Source organism: Mandrillus leucophaeus, unplaced genomic scaffold, assembly GCF_000951045.1.
Source record: "Mandrillus leucophaeus isolate KB7577 unplaced genomic scaffold, Mleu.le_1.0 Scaffold689, whole genome shotgun sequence".
NCBI lineage: Eukaryota > Metazoa > Chordata > Mammalia > Primates > Cercopithecidae > Mandrillus > Mandrillus leucophaeus.
Genome location: NW_012107463.1, coordinates 288,684 through 307,995, shown reverse-complemented (window position 1 = coordinate 307,995; position 19,312 = coordinate 288,684). Strand labels below are relative to the sequence as shown.

The following is a 19,312-nucleotide window of genomic DNA, read 5'->3' as shown; positions in this document are numbered from 1 at the left end:
ACATTGATTTTTCAAATGTTGAACCAGACTTGCATTCCTGATAAACCACGCTTTACTATTATGTATTTTTTTATATTGCTGAATTAGATTTGCTAATATTTTATTGAAATTTTTGCATCTATTTTCTTGACGAATACTGATCAATAGTTTCCTTATAATATCTCTTTGTCCGTTGGTATCAGGGTAATGCTTGTCTTACAAAGTAAGTTTAGAAATGTTCCCTGCTCTTTCATTTCCTGGACGATACTAAAGAATTGGCATTATATCTTCCTTGAATGTTTGGTACAATTTGCCAGTGAACCCATCTAGGCCTAGAGTTTTCTTTGTTAGAAGATGTTTATTAATTCATTTTTGAATAAGCATAGGATGATTTGGGTTGTGTATTTCTACTGCGATATGTTTGGGCAGTTGTGTAGCTCAAGAGATTTACCCATTTCATCAAAGTCATCTGATTTTCTGGCATAGAGCTGTTCCTTGTATTTTCTTACTCCTTTTAACATTGGTAGGGTCTGTAGTGATATCCTCTCTTTCATTCCTGATACTGGTAAAATAGTTGAAATTTACCCAGATATTTACCATTCGTTTCCCTTTAGTCATGAAGTTTCAAGATTTTTTCTAGTATCATTTATTTTATCTAAATAACTTCCTTTATAGCAAGTGCATAGGTGATAAATTCTCTTAGTTTTATCATTCTTGAAAGAAGTTTTGCAGGGTATAAAATTTGGACTTCACAGTTCCCCTTACTGCCCATCCGAGCATGTGAAGATTCTGATCCACTACCTTTGGCTTCCATCATTTCTAAAGAGAAAAAATAGTCATTCAAATCACTGCTCCCTTATACAAGATGCATCATTTTTCTCTGGTAGACCTCAAGATCTCAATTTTTGATTTCAAGTAATTTGATTTTGATGTGTGCAGGTATTGCTTTTTTTGTTTATCCTATTTGGTGTTCACTGAGCTCCTTAAATCTCTAGATATATGTCCTTCATCAAGTTTGGGGCTTTTTAGCAATTTTCTTCAAATATTTATTCTGTGTCAATCTCTTCTGCCGCTAGGACTTAAACACCACAAATGACAGGCCCTTTGAAACTGTCCCATGGACAGTTTTCAATTACTTTGTTTTCAATCTTTTCTCCTCTGTACTTCAGATTGGATAATTTCTACTGACTCATCTTCAGGTTCAGTGACTTTCTATTTTCTCCATTTTTCTATTGAGCCCATACAGTGATTATCTGTTAAAAATTCAGATTTTTCTTTTACTTCTAAATTTTTCACTTAAAAAATTATTTTATTTCTCTGCTGAGTCCTATTTTCCTACTCTGAGAGTGTTTACTGCTATCTCATGAAGCATGGTTCTATCATTGCTTTAGAATTTTTGATAATTCTGGCTGGGCATGGTGGCTAACACCTGTAATCCTAGCACTTTGGAAGGTTGAGGCAGGAGGATCACTTGAGCTCAGGAGTTTGAGACCAGCCTAGGCAACACTGTGAGACCCCATTTCTATTAAAAACATTTTTTTTTAATTAAAAAAAGATTTTTGGATAGTTCTTAATATTTGGGTTAGGGTTGGGATCTATTGATTGCCTTTCATTAAAAATTAACCAGATTTTCCTAGTTCTCTGTAATTTTTCATTGTATCTTGGACATTTTAAATCTTATGCTGTGTGACTTGGATCCTGTTAAAAATCCCTGGAGGATGTCGTTTTTTGTTATTTGTTTTGGTTCTGCAGACAACTAAGTTGCGTTCAGACTGCAAATTCTGTCTCTCTTTGTTTGGGTGGTGGTCCCAATGTTCAAAGACCTTGCTGTGCTGGGTAGGCTTGCCCAGTGTGTGACCCACTCAGGGACTTAGAGGTGGTTTATACTGTAACGTGGTTCCTAACACTGCTGCCACGTTTCCCTGGATCTGTTCCACACGCAGGCACCTCAGAAGGAAAGCCTGCATTAGTGCTTCCCTGCTCTAGCTCTCTCCTCTCCAAGACTTCCTTCATATTCTCCAGATGACAACATGGTCTCTTGTATCTAGTTCCTCTGGCCAGAAAGACAAGTGTTCCTTAGAATTTTAGTCTCCTAACCTGTTGTGAATTCTGATTAAGAGAGAAAAAAACAGGGATTCCCTCCATACTCTCCAAACATCACCATTTATACCCTTTACAAATCTACTGACAAATCATTATTTATAATATTCTCTTATGATAGTCTAAAACATTTATTAAAATTTCAAAATATGCAAAAACAGACAAAATATATCTGTGTATCTAGCTTCCAACTTCAGTAATTATAACCTAGCCAATCTTATCTGTCTTTCCTCACTTCTAACTCTTACATACTAGAGACAAATCTCAGACATTAAATCATTACATCTGTAAACATTTCTGTATCACTAAAGCCACTTAATAACCTTTATCCTATTATCAAATGAAACAAATGAATAACTTAATATTAAATACCAGTGTTCAAACTTCTACACGCCTCTTAATGTCATCAGTTCTCTCCATTTACAGTTTGTCTGAATCAGTAAGTTCACTTGACTTTTATATCTCTTTTAATCTATAGATTCTTATTTTTCCTTTCCCCCCATTGTCATTTATTTATTAAAGAAACACAGTTTCTTTCCTCTCTTGTTCGGCAGGTCTACTTTCTAGTTGATTTGTCTCATAATAGTTTTAAAGCCTTGCTGTAGCTGATTTATAACTTTTCCATTTCTAATATTATTTATGTCTTTTTTTTTCTTTTTCTTTTTTTTTGAGACAGAGTCTTGCACTGTTGCCCAGGCTGGAGTGCAGTGGCATGAACTCGGCTCACCGCAAGCTCCGCCTCCTGGGTTCACGCCATTCTCCTGCCTTAGCCTCCCCAGTAGCTGGGACTACAGGCGCCCGCCATCATGCCCAGATAATTTTTTGTACTTTTAGTAGAGACGGAGTTCACTAAACCCGTCTTGATCTCCTGACCTCGTGATCCGCACGCCACCAGGATGGTCTTGATCTCCTGATCTCGTGATCCGCACGCCACTGCCTCCCAAAGTGCTGGGATTACAGGCATGAGCCACTGTGCCTGGACTATTTATGTCTTTTTTTTCTAGATCAATCTTGGCAGAAGTCTGCCTGTTGTTACCTTTTACAAAGAGCCCATGTCGGGCCTCATTGATTTATTCTTTTTGTATCTTCATTTTTTAAAAAAATTTCTGTTTTATGATTGCTCTTTCTTTGGATTTTTCTTTTAACTTCTGGAGTCTTAACTAAATTTCAGTCTTTTTTCTCAAAGTACGGTTTTAGCTGTACCCCACAGTTTTTTTATATGTAGTATTTTCATTAATGCATTTTAAATGTATTCAAATTTTCACACTGATTTCTTCTGTGTCTTACAAATTACTAAGTGGTATATTATTATATTTCCAAACATATGGAGTTTTAAAGTAATCTTTGGTTGCTGATTCTTGGTTTAATTGCATTTTTGCCATAGGATGCTCTGCATATACGTTCAGACTTCCTTTGTTAGCTGAGCACATGTATCTGTTTTGATAAATGTTTTATGAATGCTAGTAGAGAATGCCTATTCTCTGGATGTTGGAAGCAAGATACCATGTCCATTAAGCACATACTGTGTTATTTAAATCTTTTGAGCCATATTAACTTTGTGTATGCTTGACCTGTGAATTACTAAGAAGTAAAAAAAAAAAAATTACCGACTGTGTTGTGGATTTGTCGATTTTCCTTGACAATCAGCAATCTATGTTTTATGCATTTTAAGGCTACATTAATACCTGAGATTTATCTAGTGAGATAGTGACATTATTGATTTCTGTTTTAATAGTTACATCAGCTCTTTTTTGACATTTGTCTGTTCTTTCCTAGTTTTGTATTTTCAAAACTTCCTGTAATTATCCTGTAAACAAGATATATTTGGATTTTAACTGTAGCATTTAATTCATGTATTATTTTGCAGAGAAACACCTTAATTTTGCCCTCATTCTTTTATTTTTTATTTTTACGGGTATATAATAGATATATGTATTTATGGGGTGCCTGAGATATCATGATATAGGCATACAGTACATAATTACATCAGGATAAATGGGGGATCCATCATCTCAAGTATTTATCATGTGTTACAAATGACCCAATTACGCTTAAACTGTACAATAAATTGTTGACTGTAGTCACTCTGTTGTGCTATCAAATACCAGGTATTAATTCTATCTAATTATACTTTTGTACTCATTAATCATCCCCGCATCTCTGCCACTGCCTTCAGTCTTAAATGACAATGAACACTCTTAACACTATGAAGACATTATTCTATTGTCTCGGGCTTCTATTTTGCTATTGATAATTCTGGTGTCAATCTTAATAGCATCCTTTTGTAGACTATTTTCTCTGTTGTTTAAAAACTTTTCTCCTTGTCTGTGGGGTACAATGTCAGTGTCACTTAAATTTTTTTTTCCTGCTTGGGAGTCACCCTGTGTCATGCTTTTTATCAGTTCTTGAAATTTTCTTTTTTTTCCTTTTCACATCAGATAGGCAATGTGCCGACATGGTAACAAGGCTGGAGGGAGGCGCACATCACGTGTGTGCGTGAAGACCTGGGCATCAGGCTTACTTACACACTACAGAGTATCAGTTATGAAAAATCCTAATAAACTGCCACCTCTTCCAGCAATACGCTCTGGGTAATTTCCTCAGATACATCTTTTTAATAGCCACTTTTAACTTATAGACCTCCTATTTGGTTATTTTAAAAATGGACGTGGTCATTTTTCTTTCTCATCTCTGTTTCCTTCTTGGAGGATATGTGAAACACTCAAGTTCTTGGGGATCTAAGGAACTCCTTCCTGTTTGTTATGTTGGTGAACTCGTACCCATGGTGGGCTGTGAGCATAGGGGTTTCAGAATCTGGGGGCTGTGAGCTGACCTGCAGCAGTGTTTCATCCATGCCAACCCTGCAGCTTTCTTGGTGACTTTTAGATTTATTTTTGCCAGGTGACTCAAAGGTTTAATGCACCCAGGACCATTTTGTTAGTTTTTGGACTTAGTGACTCCTGGGTTGAGCAGGGAATGTAAATCCATTTCTCAAACCCTAATAAAGGCAGGGTTTCTAAGTATAAAGCTAGGGGAGACCCCAGCCTCACCCCCAACCTCACCCTGAGACTAAACCCAGAAAAACAAGCTTCTTTGTCATCAGCATGTGGCAGTGAAACATTTTTTCTAATACATGCTTTCATGTGAGTTGCCACCCTTTGAGGGCTCCAGCTTCATGTGAGTCTCATAAAGGCCATGTGAACCCCAGGACTCTTCTTTTCTCAGTATGGGAATTAAAAGGAAGCTCTCAGTATGTCTACCCCTGTGCCGTAACAGGTTATGAAAATCAGCCAGGGGCATTTGTAACATCAATTTCAATTTATTAATTTATAGTTCTGTCTCTTCATTTCTCACCCATAAGCATTACCCTCTTTTTCTCCTTCCTGGAGCTTACACATATGCTTTTAAAATAATTATTTGTCATATTTTACCCAATGTTTCCATGTGTCTTCTAGCAGATGGGTTTTCAGGTTACTTTATCTATCATATTACCCAATCTTTAAATCTGATTTTCATGATTCTTGAGAGGTATGTTTTCCCACCCTCTCTCCTCTTTTCCCTCTTTTTACATAATACACATTAAATATAATTTTAACTCTGTTGATATTCCTAGAAGTATAAATTAAATGCAGAAGTAGTCAGTATCCAATCTCAATCTGTTGGAGTTATTTAAAAACATCCTTCCCTGCAGTTCTTTCCAATAAAAGCGCCCCATGAGTAGCAGAGGACAGCAGGGTAAGAACAGACTTGACACATTTGGGTTTCGTTTTTAGATTGTTACGACCAACTCTGTAACTTTTGAGAACACACTTTCACCTCTTGTGGCCTATTTTCCTCATAAAGATGTTAATGAATCTATAATCATGCTGATCAATATGCACACCTACCAATTGGGAACTGACAGGTCTTAAGAATCTTAATCTTTTATAATTGAGAATCTTAATATACACGTAATATTCCTGAATAATTTCAGGAATTCCAGTTTATTTAACTATAATAATGCTGGGATCTTAGTAGGTGCCAATAAGGCGAAATAAAATACATTTTTAAAAAGTTGCAATATCAGTTTATGTAGTCAATAAATATTTTCACAAACCAAAATAACATATTTTGCAAATCATGCCTTATCATGATATTCTTCTCTGAAGAGACTCAACACATAATAATACCTTAGCTTTTGGAGTGGCTTTAATGGTCCAGATGCAATCAACGGCTTGGCCTGGTTTTGTTTTCTCCTCTTGTTCTACCTGACTAGAGCGCACTATTCCATCAGCTCCCGAGAGCTCAAACTGACAATCTAGAAGGAATACATGAAAGGTGTTCAAGGGAACATAAGACTGATCAAAAATGCCAAGAGGAACAAGTGGTAATATACTAAACCTGGAATGGGATTTAAAATACCTCCTAGGTAAGTAAAATCTGGATCTGCAACAGAAAAAAGAAGAAAGTCATTGGTACTGAGATAGTTACTTTAAGCTTTGATGTCTTACATTACATCTAATGCTCCATTTCATAGCAAGCTAAGAGAAGCTTTCATTGGTGAAAACGACACATCATTGCTCATTTATGAGCTCACTTACAGGATCGACATTTATTTAATCACATTTATATTTTTGATTCCATAGTGAATAATTTATTTATGCTACTTGAAAACTCACATCAGCTATCAGAGCTGAACAGGTAAACAGAACATCACATATACAATATAATAGAATATTATTCGGCCTTAAAAAGGAATGAAGTTCCCTTCTCCTGAAGCATGTTAAAATTTGTCTTCTAAACTTTGGCATGGATGGTGGTGATGCTTGCGTAATACTGTGAATGTACTTAATGCCACTGAATTACACACTTAAAAATGGTTAAACAGAGCTGGGCATGGTGGCTCATGCCTGTAGTCCCAGCAACTTGGGAAGCTGACCTGGGAGGAACTTTTGAGCCCAGGAGGTTGAGAATGCAGTGAGCAGAGAGAGTGCCATTGCCCTCCAGCCTAGGTGACAAAATGAGTCTTTAAAAAAAAAAAAAAAAAAAAGGTTAAAGGGTAAATTTTGTTATGGATATTTTACCACAATAAAAATAAATTTTTAGAAATTACAAACACAGGTATCTTTAAACAATTATTTTAAAGTTCAGATAGAACCTGTGTATATATCCAACTGCCAGAATAAAAAAAAAATTGCTGGGTAGTCTAAAATGTCTCAAGATTTCTGGAAAATCTATTTCTTTACTTTTGGTTTTGTTTTTTTTTTTTGAGATAGAGTTTCACACTGTTGCCCAGGCTGGAGTGCAATGGCTTGATCTCTGCTCACTGCAACCTCTGCCTCCTGGGTTCTAGCGATTCTCCTGCCTCAGCCTCCCAAGTAGCTGGGATTACAGGTGCCCACAACACGCCCAGCTAATTTTTCATATTTTTAGTAGAGACACGGTTTCACTATGTTGGTCAGGCTGGTCTCAAACTCCTGACCTCGTGATCCGCCCACCTCGGCCTCTCAAAGTGCTGGGATTACAGGTGTGAGCCACCGCACTTGGCCTGGAAAATCTATTTCAATTCACAATTTAATTGTGTACAACTAGAGCCTCAATTCCTGTTAAAACTGTTGTCTTTAATTCCGGACACTTTAGGAAGTCATCAAATTACATATTTTAAAAAGAGGAAAAAAATTATTAGCTTATGTAGAATATATTTTAGCAACTGTTCTTTTTGAACTTTATAAACAAAACTTGTCCTTGCTAAAAGAGGACAACAGACGTTTCGGCTCTTTTGCAGAGAAATGTCAAAGAGAAATTGAAATCTTAAACAGCATGGCGGAGGGGAATCACAGGAACTGTCTGGCAAATTAATCAGAACTAGTTCACATGTATTCCAGAAATCTAGGATATTGTCATTATCACATTAAAATGTCCATAATTATCCCAGTTACATCCAGGAACTAACAACCCATTAAGAGCCTCTGCCTCAGTAAATATCACCAATAGCTTAGAGAATTTCATTAAAAAAATACGAACTTCTCACCATTGTTAATAGGTTTCTTCCAGAATTACCAACTCCTAGACAAAACTTATTTTATTAACATGACTTGAAATAACATTAGACAGAGATATATTTAGCTAATTATGCATTGCCTATTTATTTTGACATGTGTTGGCCTTCTCTTTTAGTGATAAAATTGTGGACTTTTTTTAATAAGGCTTTTCTTCAATGTGACCTCACCCACATTATAAAGGTGACATGAGAAGAGTAGGAAGTATTGCCTAGTGAATTGCAATCTAGTCCTGGATTTGCCATTCTATGAACTAAGAAAATCACTTAATCTCTGACTCAGTTTCCTCATCTGTAAAATATTATATAATCCTCCTGACATTACTGTCATTAACACAAAATTAAATATAATGTCTATCAAAACTGTGAAGCATATAAAATGCAAATGAAAGGTGATAAACTCTAGAAATCCTAAGCATTTTGTTATACTTTGTCTATATTTTAACTATAGGCCATTTAAAGTTGCTCTCATGATCTATAACATGAATAGAGGAAAAAGAGCTACTTGACTCCAAAGTAAGTATCTTTACATATGAAGTTGGCTGATTTTGTTTTTAAATATTTAAAAACACTATTCAAATAAGTGTATTCTTTGGATGTCTTTTTCTGTCAAGTAGTCTAAACTTATGTACAGTCATCATCTATTGTGTCTTCATGACACTGCTTCAACTACTTCAGTCAGTTGATTTAGTTAATAAAAATAAAACACCTAACCAATTTAATCCAATCAGTCATTTTGATATAAACTATTGGTTCTCAAACTCCTGTGGACTATTTCACAAGGCAGGGTATCCTGTGTATCTTTCTTTTCCCTGCCACTGTGAAAAAACAGCTTACTAGCTACTAGTTTTTTTTTGAGACAGATTCTTGCTCTGTTGCCCAGGCTGGAGTACAGTGGTGTAATCTTGGCTCTCTGCAACCTCCACCTCCCAAGTTCAAGCGATTCTCCTGCCTCAGCCTCCCAAGTGGGTGGGATTACAGACATGCACCACCACACCCAGCTAATTGTATTTTCAGTAGAGATGGGATTTTGCCATGTTGGCCAGGCTGGTCTCAAATTCCTGACCTCATGTGATCCACCCACCTCAGCCTCTCAAAGTGCTGGGATTACAGATGTAAGCCACCGCACCCGGCCACTACTACTTTTTAATTGTGGTAAATTATACATAACATAAAATTCATAATGTTGCTCTTTTTTAAGAGACAGGGTGTTGCTCTGTCACCCAGGCTGGAGTGCGGTGGTGCAACCATAGCTCACTATAACTTCGAAATTCTGGGCTCAAGCAATCCTCCAGCCTCAGCCTCCTGAGTAGCTGGGATGACAAGTGTGCACCACACGCCTGGCTCCACCATTTTTAAGTTTACAATTCAGTGGCATTAAGCATATTTACAATGTTGTACAACCATCACCATTTTTTTATTTTCAGAATTTTTAATCATCCCAAGCTGAAAGTCTACACCCATTAAACATTAACTCCCCTTCCCCCTTCCCCCACAAACCCTGATAACCATTCCACTTTCTGTTTCAATGAATGTTACTACTTTAGATACCGTATATAAATGGAGTCATATTTGTGTTTTTGCTTCTGGCTTATCTTATTTAGCATAATGTTTCAAGGTTCATCCATGTTGTGGCATGTATTAGAATTTACTCAAATGAATTAACTCATGTCCACACAAAAACCTGCACATGAATAGCACCTTTATTCATAATTGCTAAAATGTGGAAGCAACCAAGATGTCCTTCAGTAGAATGGATATACAGCCCATGGTACATCTAGACAATGAAGTATTATTTGGTGTGAAAAATGAGCTATCAAGCCACAAAAAGACATGGAGGAAACTTATATGCATACTGCTAACTGGAAAAGGCTCCATACTGTATGATTCCAGTTACATGACATTCTGGAAATACCAAGACTAGGGAGATACTGAAGAGAACAGCGATTGCCAATGGTTTGGGGAAAGGGAAGGATGAAGAGGCAGAGTACGGGGGACTGTTAGGGCAGTGGGACTGTCCTGTATGGTTCTGTAAGGGCGGATACATGTCATCATGCATTTGTCAAAACCCACAGAGCACACCCTACCACGAGTGAACCCTAATGTCAACTATAGACTATAGGCTTTGGGTAATAATGATGCATGGATGTTGGCTCATCATTGGTAACAAATGCACCACTCTCATGAAAGATGCTGATGGAAAGGGAGGCAGGAGGCTTATGGTGACTCTACTTCCTGTGTAATTTTGCTGGGAACCTAAAACTGTTCTAAAAAATAAAGTCTATTAGACAAATTTTACTTTTTGGAAATATCCTTTTGGCATTGAGCAAATAAATACTTGTTTGGCTATGGGGATTATAGAAAAAAAATTTAAAAAGAGCAGATATATACTGAAGCAAAGCTTAAAATTTCCTACATGAGTACTGACAGGGAAAAAAAGGTTGTTTATGTTTTTCAGGCAAAAAAGCAGATAATAAAGTTATATGTGTACCATAATCCCAATCTTGTATAACAAACAAAAGAAACAGATACAGAAAAACACTGGAAGGGATATACACCAAATTGTTAACACTGATTTCATATACAGGGTGGAAGAATTATGGATATTTTCTTTTCATTTCAATGTTTTAATTTTTTCCAATTAAATTTCTTGCATGAAAAATAAATAAAAGCAAAAAGTTCATACAGTTGTTTTACTGTTATTTTTTCATATCGTTAGTGTGTAAGCTTGGTGAAGACAGGAACAGTAACTTGCACACCTCTGTGTTTCTGCATTAGGGATATGTACGTGCCATAATGGACAGGGCTTTACAGTTCTCAGAGTGTTCTCACCTACTGTGAGGCAGGTAACAAGGTGGAGGAGGCTGATGGTACAGTAGCCCCCCAGTATACACACACTGGAATCCCCATAACCTGTGAGTAGTAGGGTGCATATATATATATGTGTGTGTGTGTGTGTGTGTATATACATATATAGTTTTTAAAAAGAGTAATATTACAAGGTAAAAGATACCATTAGGTTAAGGATCTTGAAAAGAGTAGAAAGAGCTGTGAAGAGGGAGGCTGAGACTGAAGTGATGTGGCCACAGCCCAGCAAAGCTGGGGCACCCACTGGAGGCTGCAAGAAGCAAAGACCAGATTCTCCCCCAGGTTCCTAAAGGGAATGAGGCCCTGTTCAATTTTGGACTTCTGGTCTCCCCAAATGCAAGAAAATCAGTTTCTGCTGTTTTAAGTGGCCAAATTTGAGGTAATTAGTTATGGCAGCATCAGTAAACTAATACAGCAGGCATTCCCATTTTACTAGTGGTAAATCTCAGGCATAATTCTGTGCTTAATAGTCTCATAGCTATTAGGAGGCAGAGAAAGAATTCAAACTCAGATTTTTGACATCCAAGTGCAGAGCAATGTTCTTTCTATTGCTCAATATATTCTAGAGTATTTATTCAGTTGAGTGGTTAATTATAACAGCTAAATGAGAAAAATAATACAAAACAATTTTTGTGGAAATTCTGAAAACAAGACAATTTGTTGAATTATTTTTAAAACTGTATTCATTTTTAAATATATTTTAAATGTTAGGCTGAGCATGTGCTATAAGACAGAAAAAAATCTAAGAAAATGTGGCACCATCTCTGATATGCTTCAAATTTCAAGTGATACGTTTCTATGTCCAATTTCCATTAACTTCTTATTTGTTCATGGACTAATTTCCCTTTGACTTTGCTAATTTATTTAAAATCTTGATTAACTTGACCAAATTAATCTCTTTTCTAACCTTAAGATTCTAAAATCAGAGTTAGAGTGAGATGCCCAACCACTTAAAAGATAACTTATTCTTTACCTGGAATAAATGAGTATTTTGCTCGAAATCCCAGTCCTTCAAGCTCTTCATCAGAACTAAACTTAATCCACATGAATCTCCCTGTTGATCTAATTAATGGAGGGCTTTTCACACCACAGTAACGATCTATAAGAGGAGAGAAACCAAATGGCCCATCTCGAACTTCCAAGTGATCAAACCGACACTCAAATGATGGTTCTATATAATAATGTTCATCAAAGGTCAACTCTATTCTTTGACGTGGAGCAGCTAGAAAATAAGAGTAAGCAAATCAGGGCAACACAAACAAGAAAAAATATAAATGTATTGACACAAATGAGAAAAGCAGAACAACTGTTCTGCTAACTGCTTCATAGACAAAGGTTTTAGTGAGAATTGCTATACAAGTCATGATAAATGTTGTATCTTACAATAAAAATAATGCTACTCTGTAGAAGTATAGTAATCTTTTCCTTTGGCACATGCTATCTACTAAATTAAATATTTTTGAGTGATTCAAACTGAAGAGTCAAGAAGCTAATACTTACTTAGTTCAAGATACAATGTACCACAATACACAGAAAAATAAACAGAAGAAATGAAAGGAACTCACTTATGTGGACATAAATTTGAATTAAGCCTTATAAGGGATGCCAGTAAGTTTAAGTTTCTTATCAAAGAAGTTTTTCATACATACTAATGTACCTAGTTGAATTATACTTGGGAGATTCAAACTTTCCCTAACATTTCTGCTAGTATCTTGTAAATGTATTCGATACGCAGAAATACTTATCATTACTATAGTTTAATTCAAATACATGTTTAAATCTCATTCAAACTGGTTTACATAGGTCATTTTACCAACGTATTTAGTTTTACAATAAAGTAAAAATTAATCCAAGAAAATAAATTGGTCAAATACCTTCCAAAATGTAGATACACTCCTTGTTTGGTGGATATGAGTCAGGATAATTTGGTGAAGCGAAATGACCTCCATTGCTGGTTCGAACCCAAATGCCACACTGGGTTGCAGGAATGTGCTTGATTCCAATATTTTGTCCATCTTAGGGAAAAACGGCATTTAAAACACTGGTTACAGCAAAAGAGAATCATTTTTCTCTTTCCCCACCAGTTTCTAAACAACTGCTCACTCTATGCTACATATATAAAATTTTGTAAGAACCACTGTCAAATTTAGCACAATAAATTGAGTATAGAAGTGAAAGAGAGGGAGGGAAAACTTGCTGGGAGAGGACAAGTTTGCCGTGTAAAATAACAGGGAAATAAAGGGCTTATACGCACTTAACAAAGGGCAAAACCGTATGGGGGAACCTGCTAAGTCAGTAAGATGCAATACAATTCAGTTCTAACCTAAAAATGAAGGTATCCCAGGAACTGATCTCTGAGATGGGGCCCTCATACTTAGATTAACACAACAGTGAAAGAAGATTCAAAGGTTACAGAGGGATTTTAGTTGAAGATTGTAGACTAAACACATGCACTTACCTCTGCTCCTTCCTCAAACTCCACTTAAACAACAATAAAAGCATTTTTAAAAGGATATAAACTCTTAAATACAGAGGGGTAGATATAGCAGTAACAACTGGCTGTACCAGGAAGTTGGGTGGGGGGGTGGTGAGTGAAACTGGGCTTTTTAAAAACACAAGGCTAGTTAAAAGTTTGTTTAGAATGAGTTGGATTTTCAGTACCCTTTCCTCCTCCACAAATCTAGCAGCTCTACAACCACATCAGAACACTAAAGGTGATTTCTTTGGAGAAGGTAAAACAGGGTTACTGGACTAGGGGACACCAGGCACAGCTGAGAAGGAAAACAGGGAGATGAGTGAATGTTAGCATATGTTCCAGCCTTCATTTCCTGCTGAACTCCCACAAAGGCCTCCTGATCAGATATTGAGCCTTTAAGCAGGAAAAGAAAAGATTCTTCTCTGTGAATCCAAACAGCCCCTAGGAAAGGCTTGATGCAGACGCAGGAGTTCCCCAATGTCAGATCTGTCAACAGTAAGAGCCAGTAACTGATCCTTGCCCACACCTGCAGACAGTTAATGATCAGTTTTTAGTGTCCCTCTTAAAATATGAACCCTCAAGGATCACCAGACATTGGAGGAAAATCACTAATATAAATAAATAATTAATTAATTAAAAAAAAACTGGAGAAAAGCAACTCTGAGAAGATAAAGACTATGCAAGAAAAATATTTAAACACCACCACCACCACAAAATAATCATTTAATATCCTGAGAAAGAAAAGTAAATCCACAAGACAAAAACAAAGTGTACAAACAGAATATTATATTCAGAAAACAGAACCAAAAAAAGCTTCCAAAGACAGAAGAAATGCAAAAATCAGCAGAATGTTTAGAGCAGAGTTCAGCAAACTATGACCCTGTTCCAAACATAACCTGGAGCCTGCTGTAAATAAAGTTTTACTGGAATATACCCATGCCCATCATTTGTGTGCTTTTGTTCCAGGACAGAAGAGTCAAGGAATTCGAAGAGTTGCTTCAGAGACTGTAGGGCCTACAGTGCCTTAAATACTTTCGATCTGATCCACAGAAAAAGTGTTCTAACTCCTGGTTTAGAGGTAAAGTTGAGGAAGTCTCAGAGAATGTGGAGCAAAAAGATGGAAAGCAGAAGAGCTAGAAACAAAAACCAAGAGGGCCATAACCAAGTAAAATAATAGAATTCCTGAAAAGGCAGAAGAGAGAAAACGGAGGAAAGGGAATTTTAAAAATTAAAACAGAAAAAAAAAAAAAAAGAAAACTTCCTAAAGACAAAATTCAGCTGAATGAGTGACTTAATGTAAATCCTGAATACTGAGTTAACCGGAATTATGACAGAACTGTGTTGAGAAGGGTGGTACAAATGCAAGGTACAAGAACACTCATATATGGATGGAGTGGACAGTAGGTGCGTGAAAGAGCTAAATTCTTATCTTCCACGGTGAAAAATCATTATCTAATTTCTAAAACTGAAATAACCAAGTAGCAACACAGCATGTCATTTAGAGAAAGGAAGGGAAATGCCAAAAGAATCAGCTAAGAGTGATTATTTCCATGGAGCAGGAAGTTAAGTAGGGCAAGATGGGGAACTCATTTTTGCTAACTAACTTTTTAGGAATGCTTTGATTTTTATCACGTGTATGTATTACTTAGATGAAAATAAAAAACAAACAAGGTTACACTGGAAATGTACTAAATTCAGACATAAAAATCTGGCTCAAAAAAAACAATCACACTAGCTAATCATCAATCATAAATCAAGACAAAAGAACAGGACCAAAGGACTTTGAGTAAGATATTAATTGAAGTGTTTCATTTGTTTAAATTAGAAAAAGGGACTTTTATTTTTGCTTAGTGATAAAATATAAATCTCATTTAATTTTTGGACATAATACACAGTATGCTAGGAGCTACCAGTGATGTCAATTTTTCAAATTTATCAGGGCAAGACTTTATGCTGACAATTTACTCTAGTTAACTGCAGCTAAACCCAGTAAAATTGAGGCTGATGGGTTGACAGAAAGCCTTAGGTCACTGGAACACCCCAAAGGGATTATGGAAATAGTACCCAAAAGTTGCAATCCTTTCAAATAAGCCATTCCATTGTCTTAAACATGCAGTAAGTCACCAATGTAAGTACTTTACCTTGGGTTTTTTGGGCCACAGCAATCCCTTCCACTACCAGTACTGTTATTAACAACACTAGAGAAATAACAGAGAAGAAAAGTTATGAAATTGAATCTATACTACATTTTACTAAGTCAATAAAGAAAATCAGATGACAAAAAAAGATGAACTAAAATCACTATTTATTAGTAAAATTCACTATCAAGATTTTTAGGCATTAAATGTAATGCTCTGATTTGCTACCTAACCCTTAAGATAACCCAAGAAAAGACAAGTGGTTTTGTACTCATTTATACAAGCATTTAATAATACATGGCATTTAAAGCATTTTTCAACTTAATAGCTTTAAAAAAAAACACTTAGTTTTTGCAACAGACCTTGCTCATCCTAACTATTCCTCTATTTACTGTAGTCCATCTCAAAGTTTACATGCAGTATAGCTGGCTCTGCAACGTGCTATGGCAGTGAAAGTTCAATTAGATTATATCTGCTTTCTGAGAACATTCATAATCAAGACAGAAGTAAGGGGGCAGCAGTCTCCTAGAAATCAATTCAAACTGTCTTATCATCTTGCAGTACTATGCTGTGCTCTGTGCTACAAAGGCTAGCCGTATTTAACACTGAAGCTTTTTTTCCATGTTGAACATTTCTGAGACCCAATCAACAACATACTGAATTGTTTTGTGTATGTGGTTTGAAGATTTAAAGAAACAGTTTTATGGGTGGTACACTCTCCCTTTCAATGGAAACCACACTGCCAGTCTGTGCTGAACTACTGCTGGAGTTATTCATTCAGTGAATAGGCACTTACAGAGTATCCACTGAAGAGTGGGCACCAAGGATGCACAGGTGTGGAGAGACAAACAGAGCAAAATGGTTAAGAGTGTGGACTTAAGGAGTTTCATGAATCTAGGCTAGGGTTCAAGTTTTGCCTTCTACCAGCTGTGAGGCCTTTCCAGCTCAGTTTACTTATTTGTAAAATGCAGATGACGTATAAATAGGTCAACCTCATTGGTGGCTGTGAAGATTAAATGAGAGAATGTGTATAGTACTTTTATGTGCCAGGCATTCTGCTAAATAAATGATGGAGATTAGGACAAACTAGCATCCACAAGGAATCAATGTACTGTTGAATCTACAATACAAGGTGAAACGGAGTTTAACAGGAGATATGCAGAAGGCATAACGGAAGCAGAGGGTCCATTCTGCTGGGGGAATAAATGAGGAAGACTCCCAAAAAAGAAGGCATACTCTGGTTGGACCTTATAGTACTTGAGCCCAGGAGAAGGAGAAAGAAACAGCTTAAATAAGAACGTGGAGGGCAGGGTGCAGTGGCTCATGCCTGCAAATCCCAACACCTTGGGAGGCTGAAGCGAGAGGACTGCTTGAGCCCAGGAGTTCCAGAGGCCCTGTCTCTATGGAAAAAAAAAAAAAAAATCAGCCAGGCATGGTGGCACGTGCCTATACTCCCAGCCACTTGGGAGGCTGAGGCAGGAGGATCACTAGTGCCCAGAAGTTAGAGACTGCAGTGAGCCATGATTGTGCCACTGCACTACTGCCTGGGTGAAAGTGTGAGACCATGCCTCAATAAAATAAAATAAAATAAAATAATAAAATAAAATAAAATAAAAACATGGAGGCATGAGCTCTAACCTACAGCAGGTTTTGGGGAACTCTGAGTAATACAGTGTGGTTGGCAAGTGGAAGGCTACAGCGGTATAGTAGGTTAGAGAAAAGTTGGGTGAGATCTGATTGTAACAAGTTTTGAATGGCATGCTAAAAAGTTTGGACTTCTAACTATAATGAGAAGCCCTTGTAGGTTTTTAAACAGGTGTGCGGCGTTATCACTTCTGTGTTTTAGACCAATAATCCTAATGGTTGTGTGGAGTCTACACTTTTAATGAGAAGAGAGAAGACCATTGGGAAGGAAAGGTGATCATGTTTGCATTACCATCTTTGAAGCAGAGTGGTGGCAGTGGAAAGGGAAAGGAGGAGAAACTAATGACATGGTTCAGATGTACAGTCAAGTGCAACTTACAGGACGAGAGGGGTGAGGGAGGTGGAGGCACTGGAGTCTGCTAGTGCAAGTGGCTAGTAGACAGTTACCACTGTTCACTCAATAGCATGTACTGGGTGTCTACTACCAAACTCACCAATGTAGAAATGGTTAAGAGGTAGCTCTTGTTATTCAGTTCACATCTTAAAATCTAATTATTTGACCTCTTCATCCTTGGTTTCTGGCATCCTTCCTGACCTCTGTGTCTCCTCTGTCTTTTCTCAATAACATTAATTTCCCCTTTCCCTTTCTTTAGTTGATGGTAGTGTTGAAGATCTCACGTTATGCTGAGATCTTTAACTCTTCACATCTCTACACTGGATCTGATTACAAGAATGGAGTTGTGAAACATTTTTTTAAAACAGAAGATTTATGACCAAAAAGAAAAGTCAGGTAATAGTAGGTATTTGATAATTCAGCAAATAACCCAACCATTTGTATCAATTTATCTCATTAGAAGACACTATCTCTCCATATCATTCAGATCATACGCCACTGGTCAATATTTCGTGCTCAGTATACCGTTCCTCCTTAATCACAGGTGTAACTACCAGTTTGACATTTACAAATCTATCTATAAGCAAATAACCACACAAAGCCAGCAGACAGGGCATGTAAGAGGCCAATAAACTGAAGGCAAGACAGCAATGGCAACTATGGCAAAGGGATGAACTGTGGCAGCACAATTATGGTATACAATGACCAAAAAAATGTGCCTGTATAAAATAACTGCTTTATGAAATTTGCACAGAATACACAAGTAAGATAGAACAATCATACTGAAAATAAAGTTGCAAGGCCAAATAGCCTATTATATTCTTTTCCACTTTATTTAGAGCGCTGTGCAGTTTTCTTTTTTTCTCAAGTAATTACTAGCTATTCACAACTCAATCGACCAAATGAGCTGAGCCACTAAGTATAAAAACGACGTATAAAGAATAGGGCGAATCTGCACAGCAATTAGGGATACAAAGATTTACTGATACAGTTTTTGGTAATACAGTTGTGACTATTAGTCCATTCTAAATTCTGTATCATTATAAACACAGTTTCCTGAGTTGTATAACAAGGTCTTTGTATACTGCTTGAGTTATAACCAGGCTGAGATATTAAAACTAATTCCATTAATGCTAAACCCTGCCATTATTTAGCACATGAAGCAGTTCTGTGGTTCTTTGTTCTGTCTTTATTCCCAATCTAGGTGCCACTGTTCCCTCTTACCAAAAGGATCAATAATATCTCAAATACAGGAATACCTCAGACTTTGAATTCAATGATAATGTATATAGGAAGGCACTAATTCTATAAGGCACAAATCTACACAAAAATAAAAATTCTAAACTCTTTAATCTGCAATTTGATTGTACAGAGAACTGCTTGTGATTTGATGCTTGAGAAAGGTAGTGCCCACCATTTATGACATTACTCCTGGTTCGAGAGTTGAATTTACTCTTATAATAACCTGTGTACAGATCTGACCTAAAATGAAGTCACTCAGATGATAAAGATAGGTGCTATTCAGGCTGTTAAACAATCCTCAAAGCCACTCCCTTTATTCCTCCTCTTTTTACCCTGAATCACTGTCATTTTAGCTCTAAGCAGAGAATCCTGTTCCTAGGCCTTCCAGTTTTAAGGCCTACTTTCCACTGTTAAAAAAAAAAAAAAATCAAAGT

At 36.7% G+C, this 19,312-nt stretch overlaps 1 protein-coding gene across 2 annotated transcripts in view; it reads right to left on the bottom strand.

Annotated features, from left to right (window-relative positions):
• NETO2 (neuropilin (NRP) and tolloid (TLL)-like 2) overlaps nt 1–15,654 on the bottom strand; it is a 50,565-nt gene extending 34,911 nt beyond the window's left edge. Inside the window, exons 1-5 of one of the 2 annotated variants that reach the window (XM_012002452.1) lie at nt 15,602–15,654; nt 12,859–12,999; nt 11,958–12,206; nt 6,481–6,504; nt 6,249–6,376 (exon numbers count right to left, since the gene is read on the bottom strand). In XM_012002452.1, the coding sequence (XP_011857842.1) occupies nt 6,249–6,376; nt 6,481–6,504; nt 11,958–12,030 (225 nt within the window). In that variant the 5' untranslated portion in view covers nt 12,031–12,206; nt 12,859–12,999; nt 15,602–15,654. Of the gene's footprint in view, nt 1–6,248; nt 6,399–6,480; nt 6,505–11,957; nt 12,207–12,858; nt 13,000–15,601 lie in introns of those variants that run through there. The other variant, XM_012002453.1, reaches the window with a different exon arrangement.
• Between the last annotated feature and the right edge of the window lie 3,658 nt (nt 15,655–19,312).